At 42.8% G+C, this 14,681-nt stretch overlaps 3 protein-coding genes and 2 non-coding genes across 20 annotated transcripts; all 5 read right to left on the bottom strand.

Annotated features, from left to right (window-relative positions):
* Positions 1-3,915: 3,915 nt before the first annotated feature.
* LOC137588960 (U5 spliceosomal RNA) lies at positions 3,916-4,030 on the bottom strand. Its single transcript, XR_011034112.1, has one exon. It is a non-coding gene; the product is annotated as a U5 spliceosomal RNA (small nuclear RNA).
* A 446-nt stretch (positions 4,031-4,476) lies between these two features.
* LOC137588966 (U5 spliceosomal RNA) lies at positions 4,477-4,590 on the bottom strand. Its single transcript, XR_011034116.1, has one exon. It is a non-coding gene; the product is annotated as a U5 spliceosomal RNA (small nuclear RNA).
* Positions 4,591-5,771: 1,181 nt separating this feature from the next.
* Positions 5,772-8,027, bottom strand: st6galnac1.1 (ST6 (alpha-N-acetyl-neuraminyl-2,3-beta-galactosyl-1,3)-N-acetylgalactosaminide alpha-2,6-sialyltransferase 1, tandem duplicate 1). The gene is made up of 9 exons (XM_068306279.1): positions 7,901-8,027; positions 7,603-7,816; positions 7,292-7,454; positions 7,021-7,183; positions 6,770-6,908; positions 6,589-6,692; positions 6,395-6,478; positions 6,213-6,312; positions 5,772-6,137 (listed from the first exon to the last, which is right to left on the bottom strand). Exons 1-9 carry the CDS (start codon positions 7,996-7,998, stop codon positions 5,955-5,957), a joined length of 1,248 nt encoding a protein of 415 aa, XP_068162380.1. The 5' UTR covers positions 7,999-8,027; the 3' UTR covers positions 5,772-5,954.
* Positions 8,028-8,128: 101 nt separating this feature from the next.
* Positions 8,129-11,097, bottom strand: mxra7 (matrix-remodelling associated 7). 4 transcript variants are annotated; one of them, XM_068306282.1, is made up of 5 exons: positions 10,525-11,090; positions 10,051-10,128; positions 9,930-9,963; positions 9,735-9,843; positions 8,129-8,533 (listed from the first exon to the last, which is right to left on the bottom strand). In XM_068306282.1, exons 1-5 carry the CDS (start codon positions 10,810-10,812, stop codon positions 8,419-8,421), a joined length of 624 nt encoding a protein of 207 aa, XP_068162383.1. In that variant the 5' UTR covers positions 10,813-11,090; the 3' UTR covers positions 8,129-8,418. The 4 variants fall into 4 exon arrangements, with proteins under 4 accessions (XP_068162383.1, XP_068162384.1, XP_068162381.1 ...); XM_068306283.1 differs by having other exon boundaries at positions 10,558-11,067; XM_068306280.1 differs by having other exon boundaries at positions 9,930-10,128; positions 10,525-11,097.
* A 271-nt stretch (positions 11,098-11,368) lies between these two features.
* On the bottom strand, positions 11,369-14,395 carry srsf2a (serine and arginine rich splicing factor 2a). 13 transcript variants are annotated; one of them, XR_011034079.1, is made up of 5 exons: positions 13,840-14,394; positions 13,199-13,533; positions 12,605-12,872; positions 12,313-12,422; positions 11,369-11,827 (listed from the first exon to the last, which is right to left on the bottom strand). XR_011034079.1 is itself a non-coding variant. In XM_068305882.1 (3 exons), exons 1-2 carry the CDS (start codon positions 14,199-14,201, stop codon positions 13,221-13,223), a joined length of 675 nt encoding a protein of 224 aa, XP_068161983.1. In that variant the 5' UTR covers positions 14,202-14,395; the 3' UTR covers positions 11,369-12,422; positions 13,199-13,220. The 13 variants fall into 13 exon arrangements, 3 of the variants coding, with proteins under 3 accessions (XP_068161983.1, XP_068161981.1, XP_068161982.1); XR_011034078.1 differs by having other exon boundaries at positions 12,336-12,422; XR_011034081.1 differs by having other exon boundaries at positions 12,693-12,872.
* Positions 14,396-14,681: the final 286 nt, after the last annotated feature.

The raw sequence follows: 14,681 nt of genomic DNA, 5'->3' as shown, positions 1-14,681 counted from the left end.
CCAATGTGCGACCTGTCCGCTGACCACCTACTGAGCAGCCCAAGAAACATGATATGAGGACGATGGTAGAGAAGCCGTACATCACACCTGTGACGTTTCACAAGAACATTGCGAAGGAAATCCGAGAACAGGCGTTGGTTGCCCTAAAGAGGATGTATGCAATACGGACAATCACAGGAATAAAAAGGGTTATGGTGAAGTCCCTCAGTACCTCGTGAAGCACAGGGAGAAGCATCCTAAAGAGACGAAGAAGCACAAGGAACTGGAAGGAGCACTTCCTGTCACAAGAAAAAGACTGCAATCTTCAAGAAATTGAAGAGAGAAGAGTTTCGACAGATGAAATTCTCCAGACGGAACGCCAAATAAAATCAGTGAATTTTTGGCATACCCGGAAACTGACAAAAGTATTTCAGACAGGCAAACAACTGAGAATATCACGTCTGTTTGTCACCACTCACTTGCCTTCATTGTAAAGACACCAAAGTAACCGATTCAGCTAAACACATGTACAGTGAATTTAGACATAGCCAAAAGTCTAAAACATATTAATTATAAACTCCTTTCTATGATAATGACAATGATCGTGTGTGTCTGTTTTTCTGTGTTTGTATGTTGTCTTCGTCAAAATGGAATGAATGGTAGTGAGCTGTCTCCAGAGGGTCTAATCAGTCACTCTTGTTTCGCTTCAGATCAAATAAATCTTTTGTCTTTTACAAACAACTTCTGTCAAAGCAGAGCTTCCCTTACCTGTGGAAAGAGGTGTTTGTTGGGAGTATCTTAATGGTTTAGACACAGGAAACAGAGTAGTAGGAGGCCGAGAAGAATTTAGAACCATATTTATTTTTAACTAGCAGGATCCGTGTAAAATGCACGGGTAGATATAAGCCGGACCCTGTATCTTCACATTCTGACACGTGCAGCCTCTCTACTTCTTTCATTTTCCGTGATATATTATCATCCTTTCTTCGGCCCTGTGGGTTGCATGTCTGCCAGACCATATCCCAGCTTGCTAAGTGTGAAATACTAGGTGTACCCAGGTAAGACTCCATTGATGAAATTTTTTCCCCATAAGTATTCAGATACATCCAATTTATAATAAGTTCAGGCCTTTAATTCAGGGCGTTTTAAAACAATGTGTGACCATTTCACACATACACACACACATACACACATGCACACTTAAGCACGCACACACCTATGCTCACACCCATGCAGCAGGTTCACAGTTGCAGATAAACATGACTTACAATATAGTTTAATTATTGAAGCATTTTTAATAGTTTATTATTCGTTAGAACACAGATGATGTCATGCACAGTATCAGTGTTCACTTTTGAAATTCCCATGTAAAACTCATGTGAGACTTGTGATTGCCCCCTGCTGGAGAAGAACAAGAAGAAGAAATACACTTTAATAATCCCCTTGGGGAAATTATCTTTTCACTCTGAACTATATATTCCAAACATACGTACACATGTGTGTGTACAGGCTCCTGAAACAACACACACACACACACCAGGCACTTGTAAGCATGCAATTAAATACAATCGATGGTAGCAGCTTGTAGGGGAGATGGTGCCTTTCGCAAATGATCAGATGTGTGATCAAATGTGTGTTCTGTAATTTACATTAGAGGGGGGGGTTGCTATTTTGGTGTATTGTAGAGTTTGAATAAGTCATGTTAAATCCTAGATCTAACATACGTAAACCTAAGATAAAGGCTGCTGGCAAAGTTGTGATCAATAGGAATCTAGAAGCTCTCAGGACACCTCCAGCGATGTAACGCTGGAAAATACCCGGCTGGTTTCCTGCGGGTGTCTTCAAAGCACTGCAGCTCTCCTCGACCTGTTGCACCTCTTTTCTAATATCTAAAAGTTTATGGATTCTCTTTTCCTCTTGATGTTTTTTCTGAACGAACTGGTTGGCCTCTTTCAGTTGGCGCTGAAGATCTTTCACAGTGATCTTCAAGCTTTTGTTTTCATCACTTTCGTTCTTCTGGGCCTCCTGACGATCACGCATCGCTGCCCCGAGGCTTTCAATCTCTTCCTGTTTTTTCTGGTTGAAACTTTTAAGTTTGTTCACCTCAGCAATGAGTGCACCAATATGGTAATTTTGACTCTTGCCTTGCTCCTCATGCCTCAAGAATTCTGCCCAAAGATCTTGAACCGTTTGGTTTTGCTGTTTGAGGGACTGTAGACGGTTGTCCTTTTCACTGTTCACTTGTTTGGCCTCTAACAGCTGGTACTGAAGATCTTGGATATCTTTCTTCAGATTTTGGTTCACATCAGCTTGTTTCTTTATCATGGCTGCAGATTGGTTCAGTTCATTGTCCATGGTTTTCTTGACTTCCTTCAGCTGTTCCCTGAGATTCTCTTCTGATTTAATTAGTCTGTTCTCATCCCTCAGCTCCTGTATTATAGATCTGTAGTGTTCCAGATCATCAAGCAGTCTGCACTTCTGCGCGGTCAAAGATCTCTCTCTTTCTTGAGTCTTTTCCAATTCTGCCACCAGATCTTCCTTTTCAGATGTTTGTTCCTGAATAATAACTCGAAGCTGGAGATTGTGATTGGTAAGCTTTTTGTGCATCTCTTTCATTCTCTGCATTTCGGTACATAATTGTATTTCATATTGCTCTTTTGTCATTGGTTTCTTGGTTAATTCTGGTACAGTATTGTTGGTGTCTCGAGTAGGGGTAAAATCTAACCTGGACCATTGTCTTTCTGCTACATCCTTGTAACCTGTTTCCTTTGAATCAGCGTTAGGAGCTCGGTTTGCCATATTTGTTTTGCAAAACATATTTTCAATGCCGTCACAAAAAGTAACCTTACCCTTCTTGTATATAACTAGCTCTGACTTTGAACTTGACATCCTAACATGTCAAGATAAAAGCTATTCATGTTATCAAAGGTATTAAACAATCAAAGCTGGATCAGCCAGTTATGAACAGTTAACTTTCTAATATCCTGGTTCTCTCTGCAGAAGGCATGATAGGAAAATCACAGGATTGTTAGAAATTTGACCTTTGATTAGCTACATGAGTCAATTTACAATAGCACGAATAACTCACAAGTGATGTCAACAAAAGCAGCGATAGGTCAGAATACTTAAAATGTTTTACAATTCATAATTGTATAAAAGCTGGATGTAAAGCTCCGTAAATAGACTCATCCTGTATGTGAACTATTTTATTGAGATCAGGGGTTGGTTAAATGGAGGCAATTGATTCACTGTGGCGACCCCTGAAGGGAAAAGCCGAAAGGAAAAAAAGAATGAGTTTATAGCAGTCTGTCCTTATTCAACAAAAAACATTTTCTTGTATTTTTAGAGTTAAAATGAAGTTGACTTTTGAGATTTATCAAAAGAAATCTGACACACTTTTACAATTTTTTTATTTCAATAGAATCAAGAGTTAGCATTCAAATTGACAGTCACTGGGAAAAAAAGTCATGATATGACAGATATAATATATCAAAGATATTTATCATTAGACAATTCAATGTAGTTCTGTTTTCACAAAACATTTGACTGGCTTCATCACTTCAGATAATTTACAATGAACCGAACACCTGATGAGTGATGCAAATAAATCAGATATTTTACTGTAGTTGCTTTAGAAAACAAAACTGTATTAAAGCTGTAAATGTGAGCGTCTGTGACAGAGTTAAAAAGGGAGTCTGGTGTTTTTTGTGATCGTCCCCATAATGAATAACTTTTGCTTAAAACCTGTGATTTGGAGCCCCTGGTGGACATTCTGGGTACTGCAGACTTGCTGCATTTTGTACCTGAACAGCTGAAACTAACACACCTGACTGTAATTAATCAATGAATTTAGTATTTTATCTCAGACTCACCTGCTATGTCCAGAGCTGACCAAATTTTCTCTATTCGACAGTTTATTTTTTCACAGGTAAAAGAAGCCCCACTTTCGCAGGGCATCAAAAAATTGAGTAAAAACTCTTGTTGTTCCACTCCACGGAAATCTTTAGTAAAAGGCGAAAGATTTATACGATCTGAAGTGAAACAAGAGTGATCTGATTACCGAGTGGAAGTCTGACCTATAGGATCACCGACAACAACAATTTCAGTCCCGGTTTATCTTAAAAACATTTTTTTTTAAAAACCCCAACAAATCTCTTTAATTTAGATTGACAGAAAAAATAAGCTGCCGAACTGGAAGAAAAACAAAAATAAGACCAGAGCACTTTCCACTTTTGACGTTAACAAACTCCTAAAATTCGTAGCTTTTGGTGACGTAATGAACATGGTGGCGCAAGGAATGATGGGAGAACGAGTTCTGGATTGTCAGACATGTGATTTAAACTCGAATATGCTCCGTTACTAGTTTGTGACTTCAAAACTATATTTACCATTAGAGTAATTCCGACGATAAATACACATAAGGCAGAAATATATTGCAGTGATACTACTTCATCATGACGTCACGTTTAAATACATTTATTTTTGACATGTAAAGGAAGCCCCACTTTCGCAGGGCATCAAAAAATTGAGTAAAACTCTTGTTGTTCCACTCCACGGAAATCTTTAGTAAAAGGCGAAAGATTTATACGATCTGAAGTGAAACAAGAGTGATCTGACTCACCTCTGACTGCCAGACGGAAGTGATCACCGACAACAAGACTTTAAGTCGCGGTTCAATTTATAAACTCAAAATAATAAACAGATGTTTTTAGATTCAATTGACAGAATAAACTACATTTTCGTGTTGTTTTGATGAAAATAACGCGAAAAGTTGTTGTGTAATTGTTTCGCTTTACAGATTTTGGCGCAATGCATGATGGGAGAGAAACCTCGTTTCTGGGTTCGGGAAGTAAACCTTCACTTCTCCGTAAATGCGTCGGGTTTCATATAATTCACTGACCCCAGCCGTCAAACATGTGCATGTGTGTGTGTGTGTGTATGTGTGTGTATATATATATATATATATATATATATATATATATATATATATATATATATATATATATATATATATATATATATATATATATATATATATATATATATATATATATATATATATATATATATATATATATATACACACATACACACACACACACACACACATATATATATATATATATATATATATATATATATATATATAATTTATTTATATATTTATTTTTTATACTGTTTTATATTTTAATTCAATTTTATACTGTTTAGATTTTATTTTATACTGTTTATATTTTAATACTGTAATATTTTTAAATTTTATCCTGTTTATATTTTAGTTATAGTTTAGTATATAAGTCCTGTTAGTGCTGCATGTGCCTGTCTGTTAGTGTAATGTATGTCTTGTGGTATGTCCTGTGATGTCAGTGTTTCCTTTTCTCCTGGTGTTTATCCAGTATTATTTGTTATGTAATGCCTGAGCAGTGGATATATGCAATTTCCTCTGGGATTAATAAAGTATCTATCTATCTATCTATCTATCTATCTATCTATCTATCTATCTATCTATCTATCTATCTATCTATCTATCTATCTATCTATCTATCTATCTATCTATCTATCTATCTATCTAACATAAAGAAAATAAAAAATTTAAAAAAACATCAGCGGTGTCAAGGCCCGTCGATTTGATTTTTAAAAAATTATTATTTCTTTACTTTTGGAATGGAACCCCCCCATCTCTCTTTCTCTCTCATTTACGTTCGTTTACTTTGGATATCTACAGAAAAACAGGAAAATAACACAACATATGGATATTTGAATTCATGTTTTCATATTTATCATTGTCCTCATTGAAATTACTATTTGAGATATTTTTTGTCATACCAGTGTCACATAAAAATTTAAATAAGATATTTTTTGCTAATTGATGAGTAGGATACTGTCAGTATTAACCTCTGCAGCTGTGGAATACATTCTATAGTTCATCTCCTACGTTCTCTGAGAAAATTCCGCAAATTTCCAGTGGAGCTGATTCACTCCTTTGTCTCTTTTCTTTGATAAAGTCTAATAATGTTGCTGTGGTGCAGTTTTTTCCACATGTTCTTCTCCAGCAGTAAGTCGTGGCTGATGTAGAAAACCACCTCAGTTTTATTCTTCTCAAAATAGTAGTTGGGGTATTTCTTGTAGTCGTCGGTCATGAATCCATACGTGCTCACCTGAGAACAAGGATGAAGAATAAATCACACCAATAAAAAGTTCCTGAAAGGTTCATGACTTCAACGTGAGTTTACCGTATCACACGTGTGCAGAGCGAGGAAGACAGTGAACGCCCCGTTTGTGGGCCTGAAATACGACCAGTACGTCGAGTTAAGTAGAGCGGATGTTAAGAACCTGTAGGCAGGAAATAGCATCACATAAAGCCATGAGGAATAACTGTAATCGGAAATAACCGGGATGCCTTGTGGGAGCTGACCTGTTCCTCACGTATCTGAGGAAGTCCTGGTGCAGGACATAGAAGCGACTCTTTTTGAACTGCCCTCCGTAGTATAACCTGGGCCTGGGGTCAGGGGTCAAACCCAGACATCAGTGGAGATAATGGGAGACGACGAGCTAAACGTTGGCCCGTGTCGTCTTGTCGGTGTGACATCATCATGTGAGTGCATTCACCATTCCTTGTGATGAGGACCAGCAGAAACTTGTTCTCCCTTCAGAAGAGCCTGGATCCAGTTGAAGTCCCTCCTCCCCTCGGGGATCAACACGTACCTGATGCCCTGCCGGAGGGAGGGGGGTAAGGATGACGTCGTGTGAACCGTTATGACGTCACGATTGTGGGGTTCTGTTGGGGTACCTCGTCGTTTGGGACCGTTTTGTGTCCGTACGTCTGGAGCAAACGCTGTGACGTGACGATGGAGTGGGCGGTGTGGACGTACACCGACGTTCTGCTTCCCACATCCTCCTCGTAACCGTTGGTAACCGCTCCGTTCATCCTGCCACAAAAACAGTGGGCAGTTGGGTCAAATCACTTCCACAACTTGCCTGTCAGATTGTTTGGAAAGCTGCTCCCTATACGATAAAAAAAGCTTGTTCTCTTCTTCTTACCGGAAAACGTGATCATGAGCATCGATTTCTTTCCCCATCTTAGACCCGTTGAGAATCCCGGCGGTGCCGACGACGGCACACCGGACGCACTGCTCCCCGCCGGGCTTTGGAGGAAGGAGTGGATCATCGGGCTTTGGAATCAACATCACAGATGCCATCACATCTGAAACAAACAAATAATGAGCAGAACAATATTTTCTAGACATTTTGTGAAATTTGGCCATCCTGGCTTTCCGTGGAGAAAAATGGCCGACTTCCCAGCGACACCTACCGTCGTACCTGTAGCCCATGAATCCAAAAGGATTGTTGAAATGTGACAGTCGGTTCCACTCGCTCATGTTGATGTTGTCCCTGTGCAGGAACAGACGTATGCTGGGGAGGAACGCCTCCCTGAATCCTTCAGCGTCAGACGTCTGCAGGGATTGGATGCATGTCTGCAAACATGAATTAAATTAACACTTCATTTAAAGCAGAGAATCAGTTGATTAAAGGATGATAATCTGAAATAATCCAGCAAACAGAACCCATGTGTGCAGACTGGGTGTGTCTCCATCATGTCTTGTCCTGTCCTAACTTGCTTACAGTGTGTCTGGGTGGGGCATCCAGGTTATAGACGTCCTCAAAATCCCACACAGGAAGCCTGGCGAAGGATTCCGGAGAGAGGACAGGCATGGGAGTCTCATTCTGGTTCGTTTCGGAAGATTCTGTTCTGGATTTCTGAGCAGGTCGTCGAATCCAGGTTCCTTTTTTCTCACTACCTTCAAATTTGTGTCTGATTTTTCCTGAGATAATCCAGCTGGAAATTTAACCAACAAGCAAAACAAGATGAACCAATGCGACACTTGAGAAGCTGTTACTAAAGCTTCGACTCACAGCTCACCTGATGCTTGATAAATATTCCCAACATAACAATAGAGAAACCGTGGAAACGGAGATCACAACCAGAACAGAGAAAATCCTGGAGGTTTTCAGCTGCATCCCTGCGGAACGGAATGAAATAACATACGTGTCGCTTCTACGAGTTTCTAAAAACCCACAGCAGAAATATTTTGGGCAGGGCTTCGCGAATGCAAACACACAACTAATCAGGACACACACACACACCTCGTCTGTGGAACACAATGTGGTTTTTATTGCACAACAGAGAAGTTATGGAAAATAATTCACTGGATTTGTACCTGCTGAAGATTCATTGAAGAGACCATTGAAATTAAAAAAAAAAAAAGTCAGACGATAAAGTCGAAACACATTTCCTTCTTTAATGACAGTAAAAAACTAAAATCTCCTCCCTTTGGCTTCTGATTTGCTAGAAGGGCTGCAGAGTGTCCTCGTGTGGGTTAGCCTCCACTGTGGACCACAATCCTTCAGAACAACACAACAAAGTATGGCTGGTCCGTCTCAGATGGAATAGAGTCTGAGCTGCTCCTCCATGTCTCCCTCCGACAGATCCCCAAACGTCTCCTTGTTGTCCTGCAGCAGCTGGAAGATGGCGGCCAGCTGCTCCCGTTGCACCCTGGGAGGAAACGCACAACATGTGAAGATAGAAAAATTCAAGGAGTTAAAAGTAAAACGTTTACAAGATCTAAAAATTGTGTTTTTATTAAACGATAGCCTGTGATCAATACGAAAACTGGAGGTTTGCGTTGTGCTGATTGGGTCTAAACCTATTACAGAAAAGAAATTATTAATTATTGATTGTGTTAAATGTCCGGCGCTTTCATTTCATTTTTTCAAAATGCCAATCTATAAAGATCATTGTGTGTTCACATAAATAAATATATATATAGTGACAGTGGATAGGTGATCTGACATTCATCTCAATTTCTGAGCTGTTGCTAGGCAACCATGGGAGACACCTGGAAGACGCCGGTCCGAGCCAACAATCAGTCATCGAGTAAAGCCTCGTAAAATACGTTTGCTTCTACAACATGGATGGAACAAACAAAATAAATGGCGTTAATGATTACCAGGCTAGGCTAGCTCTCTCCCCACTTTTCCGAGTTTAATGTTGAGCTAAGCTAACTGGCTTGTTGCTGTTAGCTTCGTATTAAAGTGACAGATCAGGACAAGCAATCAGAAGACGAAAACACACATGGGTCAAAACAGTAAAATAATCCTTTAAAAGCAGACGGACAAACTCAAGGGTTTTCATGTGACGAGGAAATAATGAGACACAAATAAAGTGGAGAAGGTTTTGAGTGTCCCACCAAGGATTAACTAACACCCTTTTAAAGAGGTGATGACAATCAACACCTTCACCTTCGGTCGCCTTAGAATCACACGTCTGATGAGAAACCGCCGGAGGATAAAGCGCTGAGGATGTTAAAAGCTCACCTGTGCTCAAGCACACCTTTACCCCACCCCCCACCCCCACAATCCACTCCCACCTCCCTCCACCCAGAAGGCGACCGACGTTTAAGGTGTTTATGTCTGTCTGGTGTCATTCATCCTTTATCTAACCCCTGGCAGAGCCTCAATCTGGCCCGAACAGGACGGCCGGCGGCGGCTAAATGTGGCCGACGGCGGCGAACAAACACGTGAGGAAGATTAGGAGGAGGAAGAAGAGGAGGGAGCTTCATCTAAGAGTGAATAGAAGAACACATTTTCACCTTTTAAATCCTGTTTTTGTTAATAAGTTTGTTTGATTTTGGGGGTTTTGGGTTGCCAGACTGTAGAAAAACCCTCCTGTGTGGTTTCACTTCGTTTTCACTGACCTCTGCTCTTCCTCCAGCTCCTCTGTGGACATCATCATCTCCAGGTGATGGGATCGCGCCTTTCCGGGGACGTACTTCAAGGAGTTTGTTTCGTTTGATTCCACTTTGTCTGAGGTTACACAAATAAATCTGATCAGAACCAAAACTTAAAAGCAACAAACACTAACGGGGTCTTGGGTGGGTTGAGGGGCTCACCCTGGATCTCTGGGCTCTCTGCTGCTCCTTCAGTCTGGGGGTGACAGAAAGCAAACTTTAGGAGCTCCTTGTCAGAGAGCCCGATGTACGACCTACGACCCCTCGTCGACGACGAGTCTACCTCTAAACTCTTGGAGGCGGAAGAGGAGAGCTCTAACGGGGGGGCCGGTTCTCCTGATGTAGGGTGGGGGTGTTCTTCCTGTCAGAGAGTCAGGTTCAGGTGAGGAGCATCAGTTTGAGCAGATTTAAATCATTAATGTGTGATGATGAAGACGATCCGTCGCTTCTGCTTCTCCAGGACAAACACTGTTTCTGTTCAGAGACGCTTTAATTTAGATTAGAACCAACAACCACCTGCTAGACGAGATTTATTTTATTAATCTTTGTCTTGTCTTCATGTTTGTGCTGTAAATATAAATTCTAAAGCCCATAACCACCTGGAAGTTCCTTAATTTTAATTCTTAATTCCATCACATCCCACTCAGATTTAATCCCACCACCGTACTTCTCGGTTCTGTGTTCTTCCTGCTGCTGTGGACGTGAAGTGTCTCCGTGTAAAACAGATTAAGAGATAATGACGTCACACCAAACTCACAAACACCTCGACCTCCGTGACGGACAATTTTACCGACTGCACGGATTTCACCACATCCCAGTGGTCGTGGGAGCTCCCGCTGATCTCACACCAGTCGTCCTCGGCCTTCTCCTCCTTCTGCTCCGGGAAACATCCGTTCAGCTTCGGCGTGGATTCGTCTCCACCCGGCGTGGACCCGGAATTTGCAGCCCCGTCCTGCGTGGACGAATAGCCGTTGAGCAGCGAGGTGGCGACCACCAGGGCGAGCAGCGTGAAGATGGCGGCGGACAGGACGAACGTGAGATCCATGGCCGACAACCGGGATCGAGTGGCTCCTGTCGGTCCGGCAGTCCGTCCTCACATGCTGGGAGTAATCCGCACCGAACATCAACGCTAACGAGCGCCGGGCAGCGGGATAGCCACGCGTGTGACGTCACATACCGTGGCCCCGCCCCCTCCCGCTGCGCTAGGGAGATGAGGTGAAGCCGTCACGTGACCGACTGTCCCGTTAATCCCCTCAGCGGTGAGATGCCGGTGCAGACCGAGAGGGAGGAGCCTGGCGTTAAGGGGGCGGGGCTAGAACTAGGAGGAACTGGACCCACCTGAAGATGCCCCGCCTCCCTACAGACACGGAAGTGGTCTGTTGAGCTAAAATGCGCCGTTATGAAGGGACTTCATGTATTTTAATCGGTTTTAAAGGCATTTTTACACATTTATAGTTCCACTTTCTGCTGGATCAGAACCAGAAGAGGTCTCACCTGGTTCCTTACCTGCTGCTGGAGCTCATTATATATGTTTAATACCAAATAAAAGATGACAAATGAAGTGATGGTTTCACATCAAGCAGACACACGACGCATTTCTTTTATTTACGACAAAGATCTTTATTGGCATTCACCTGAAGAAATTAAATGACAGCTGAGTTTGACAGAGGAATGGAACACATGTATTCATGGAGCAGCCTGGACTGCCCTTTGAACCCTTCACTAGGGAGTCACACTGGACCCAATTTCAGAAAGCCAGCAGAACTATAATGAACAGTGGATAAGCCACAGAGAAAGGGAAGGAAAGCAGAAGAAGTCAAGAGAATAAAGCAGGGAGAGAATTTTTTTTTATAGCACATGAAAGGAAGGAGGTCACTAGACAGGAGAGGATGGTTGATCTGCCACACCTGTGAGCTTACAAACCGGCAAACGGCAGCGGAGGGTCGAGCCCCGGAACAGCGCCGGGCACTCAGCACCGCAACACGCCACACCATGTCACCACCGCACTGCACCGCACCTTAACAGCTAACCAGCATTACTCAACTGCTACACAACTGCGCCTAGTGCACAAAAGATACACAAGAAAGAGGGTTAGAGTCATGGGAAACAACTCAAAGCTAGACAGGAAACAAAAAAAAAGAAAGAAAAAGATTTGACATACAATGCTACTGCTGGACTAGTAGGTCACAAATTAAGTGGCACAGCGATACTTAAATGTACAGGAAGCCTTTGCTCCAGTAAGAAAGGTATGTCAATTATCAAGTCAACATCACTCAAGACACACTTTTACCAACAACTCTACAAATTAAACTTCCATATCCATCTAGAAATAGTTTTCAAACAAGGGATTTATATGAGAATAAATTTACGTTTGTTCAGAAAAAAGAATTTATAAACAAGGACAGCTTTAATCGAAAGAACAAAAATCATTAAGAAAACAAAAAAGGCCCAAAAACTGTTGAATCCCTTTCAATATGCTCAAACTTTATAAATGATCACGTTACATGAATGATTTAGGCAAATTACGTGAAATAAAACACTTAACATTTTAGACCAAACTCCAATAACCTTTCAGTCTGCATTCAGTGGTAACTGATTTCCAGCCGCTCAGTTTGACTCTTCCTGACGTCCTCAGCAAAGAATCAATCCTCATATCTGCAAAGAAAGACAAGGTCGAGTTACCCAGAGCCAAACAGGAAGCACGGTTAAACTCCTGACACTATTTTAAATGTGATCTGATCTTGGCTGACACTATGTATAATTACAATTCTAACAACCCCCCCTGAAAACATACTAACTAACATTCTCTTACACTCGGGCATATGAGAAAAACAAACCTTGGGGTCCGTTCCCTTTGTGAGAGGCAGGGGACACCACAGGTGGAACAGAGCTCAGCGCATCTGCCCGTGACCCCCGTCAACGTACCTCACCACACCACCTCATACACCAACTGACAGCCCGAACCACCGCCATGACGACCTGCTCCTTAGCAACTGCCATCACTCTCAGCAACAGGCAGGTCACATGGGCGGGTCACACACTAACTGCTATCACACTGCCACACCCCCATCTCCTTCTCCTCCCTTTGCAAACAGGACTCCGCAGCTTGGAGGAAAGAATTCCACATTTAGGTGAACGTTTTTTTTGGTGAAGCATCCCATGTCCCTCCCCATATGATTGATGCCTCCATTTTGGAATATGATACAGGTCCATCAACCCAGGTCTACTGTTGCCTGTTGTGCTTTAGATTAGCTGAAGATACAGCTAAGGCTAAAGCACAGAGGACTAGGGCTGTAGGTTCAGTCCCACTGTTATTTCAATTTCTAACAATATTCCAGATTCTACAAAATTTGTTGCTTCTGTTCAAAATGATTGTAAGTTAACACAACGACAGCAGAATAATTGTGTGATCCACTCCCCCCCTTGAATACCATTATCTCGTGTTGATTTGGGTTAACACTCGGCTCCGTTGTCCTCCGGTGATTTCGGCCTACTCTTGGATTTGGATCTGGACCTGGATTTGGACCCCCTGTGGGATGGAGGGGTACGGCTCCTAGACTTGGACTTGGATCGGGACCGAGACCTGGAGCGAGACTTGGACTTGCTCCGCCTGGGTGTTCTGGACTTGGATTTGGACTTAGACCTCGACCTGGAGTAGGAACGGGACCTGGAACGGCTGTAGCGATGGCGGCTCCTGGATCGGGACCGGCTCCTGCTCCTGGAGCGGCTGCGGCTTCGTCTGCGGCGGCGAGGACTGGCGGATCGGCTGCAATGACGGAAACAGGAAACGCATTGAACCGGAAACTGACAAATGCAACCGATTAAAACAGTTAAGAACTACCATCGAAACCCGCTCATAAATGCCCTGTAATAATAACTGCAACTGGGGTTCAAAATCATAAAATATTAAAATTAGGTTTATTTTCGTGCAGTAACTGATAAAAACAGCCAGGTTCCGGTTAGCCTCGGCTAGCTGGTGTTGCTACATGGTAGCTAACATGCTAATTCCGTAGAGCTAGCTAACACACGTCCAGATATCAAAGCGTCACCCCCCCCCCATCCTGAGTCCTACCTCCTGCTTTTGCGTCCATATCCCCCGTATCTGCGTTGCGGTGCTCCTCCCCTACGGCTGTACATGGAGTCTGGGGGTCGTCCGTAGCGGGCCATCTGCACTCGCAGCTCCCGCCCGTCGAGCAGGGCGCCGTCCATAGCGTCCATGGCGTCCTCCGCGTCGCGCTTGTCGATGAACCGCACGAACGCGAACCCACGGCTCTCTTTTGAGTACCTATCCCGTGGAATATAGACATCACCCACATGACCGTACTTATCGAAGACTCGACGTAAAGTCTCCGGCGAAGTTCGGTAAGTGAGGTTGTCCACTTTCAGGGAGGTCATCCCCTCCACGTCTGGCGGCGGCCTTCCGTAGCAGCTCATTGTCGTCTAGCAACAAAGCCGGACAGTTAAGACGTAAACCAGCAGGTTCTGTCGTGAAATTAAATTATTACCGTTAATTAAAGAGTCTCCAAGTGAAGATTTAATTACTTTTAGTACTTGCTTCCAACAAAAACAGACAAGTTCACTCCGCGCTGCTTCCACGTAAAATGGCGGCAACACCGTTTCCCTTTCGCCTTTAGCTGCGCACCCGCTGGCCTCACAGGATTGGTTGATCCATTAGCCACACCTGATTGGCTACCCTCCTATACCCTCTTTTGATTGGCTGTCTGTCTCTTTCTCTTCCTTGTCAATAATCATACTGCCGCCTGTCGGCGGGGAGTTGTTATAGGCGCAACCCTGAACCGCTATTCGTCTTTTGTTCTTTTAAACATCTTAAAATCAAAGGATTTAAGCATTACATGAAACTCCTCATCTTTTTTTTAAACTGTGAAATTTCTGATCTGCATTGTGAGTCGTTTG

This window comes from Antennarius striatus, chromosome 21 (genome assembly GCF_040054535.1).
Source record: "Antennarius striatus isolate MH-2024 chromosome 21, ASM4005453v1, whole genome shotgun sequence".
NCBI lineage: Eukaryota > Metazoa > Chordata > Actinopteri > Lophiiformes > Antennariidae > Antennarius > Antennarius striatus.
This window is presented reverse-complemented; position numbering and strand designations above follow the sequence as displayed.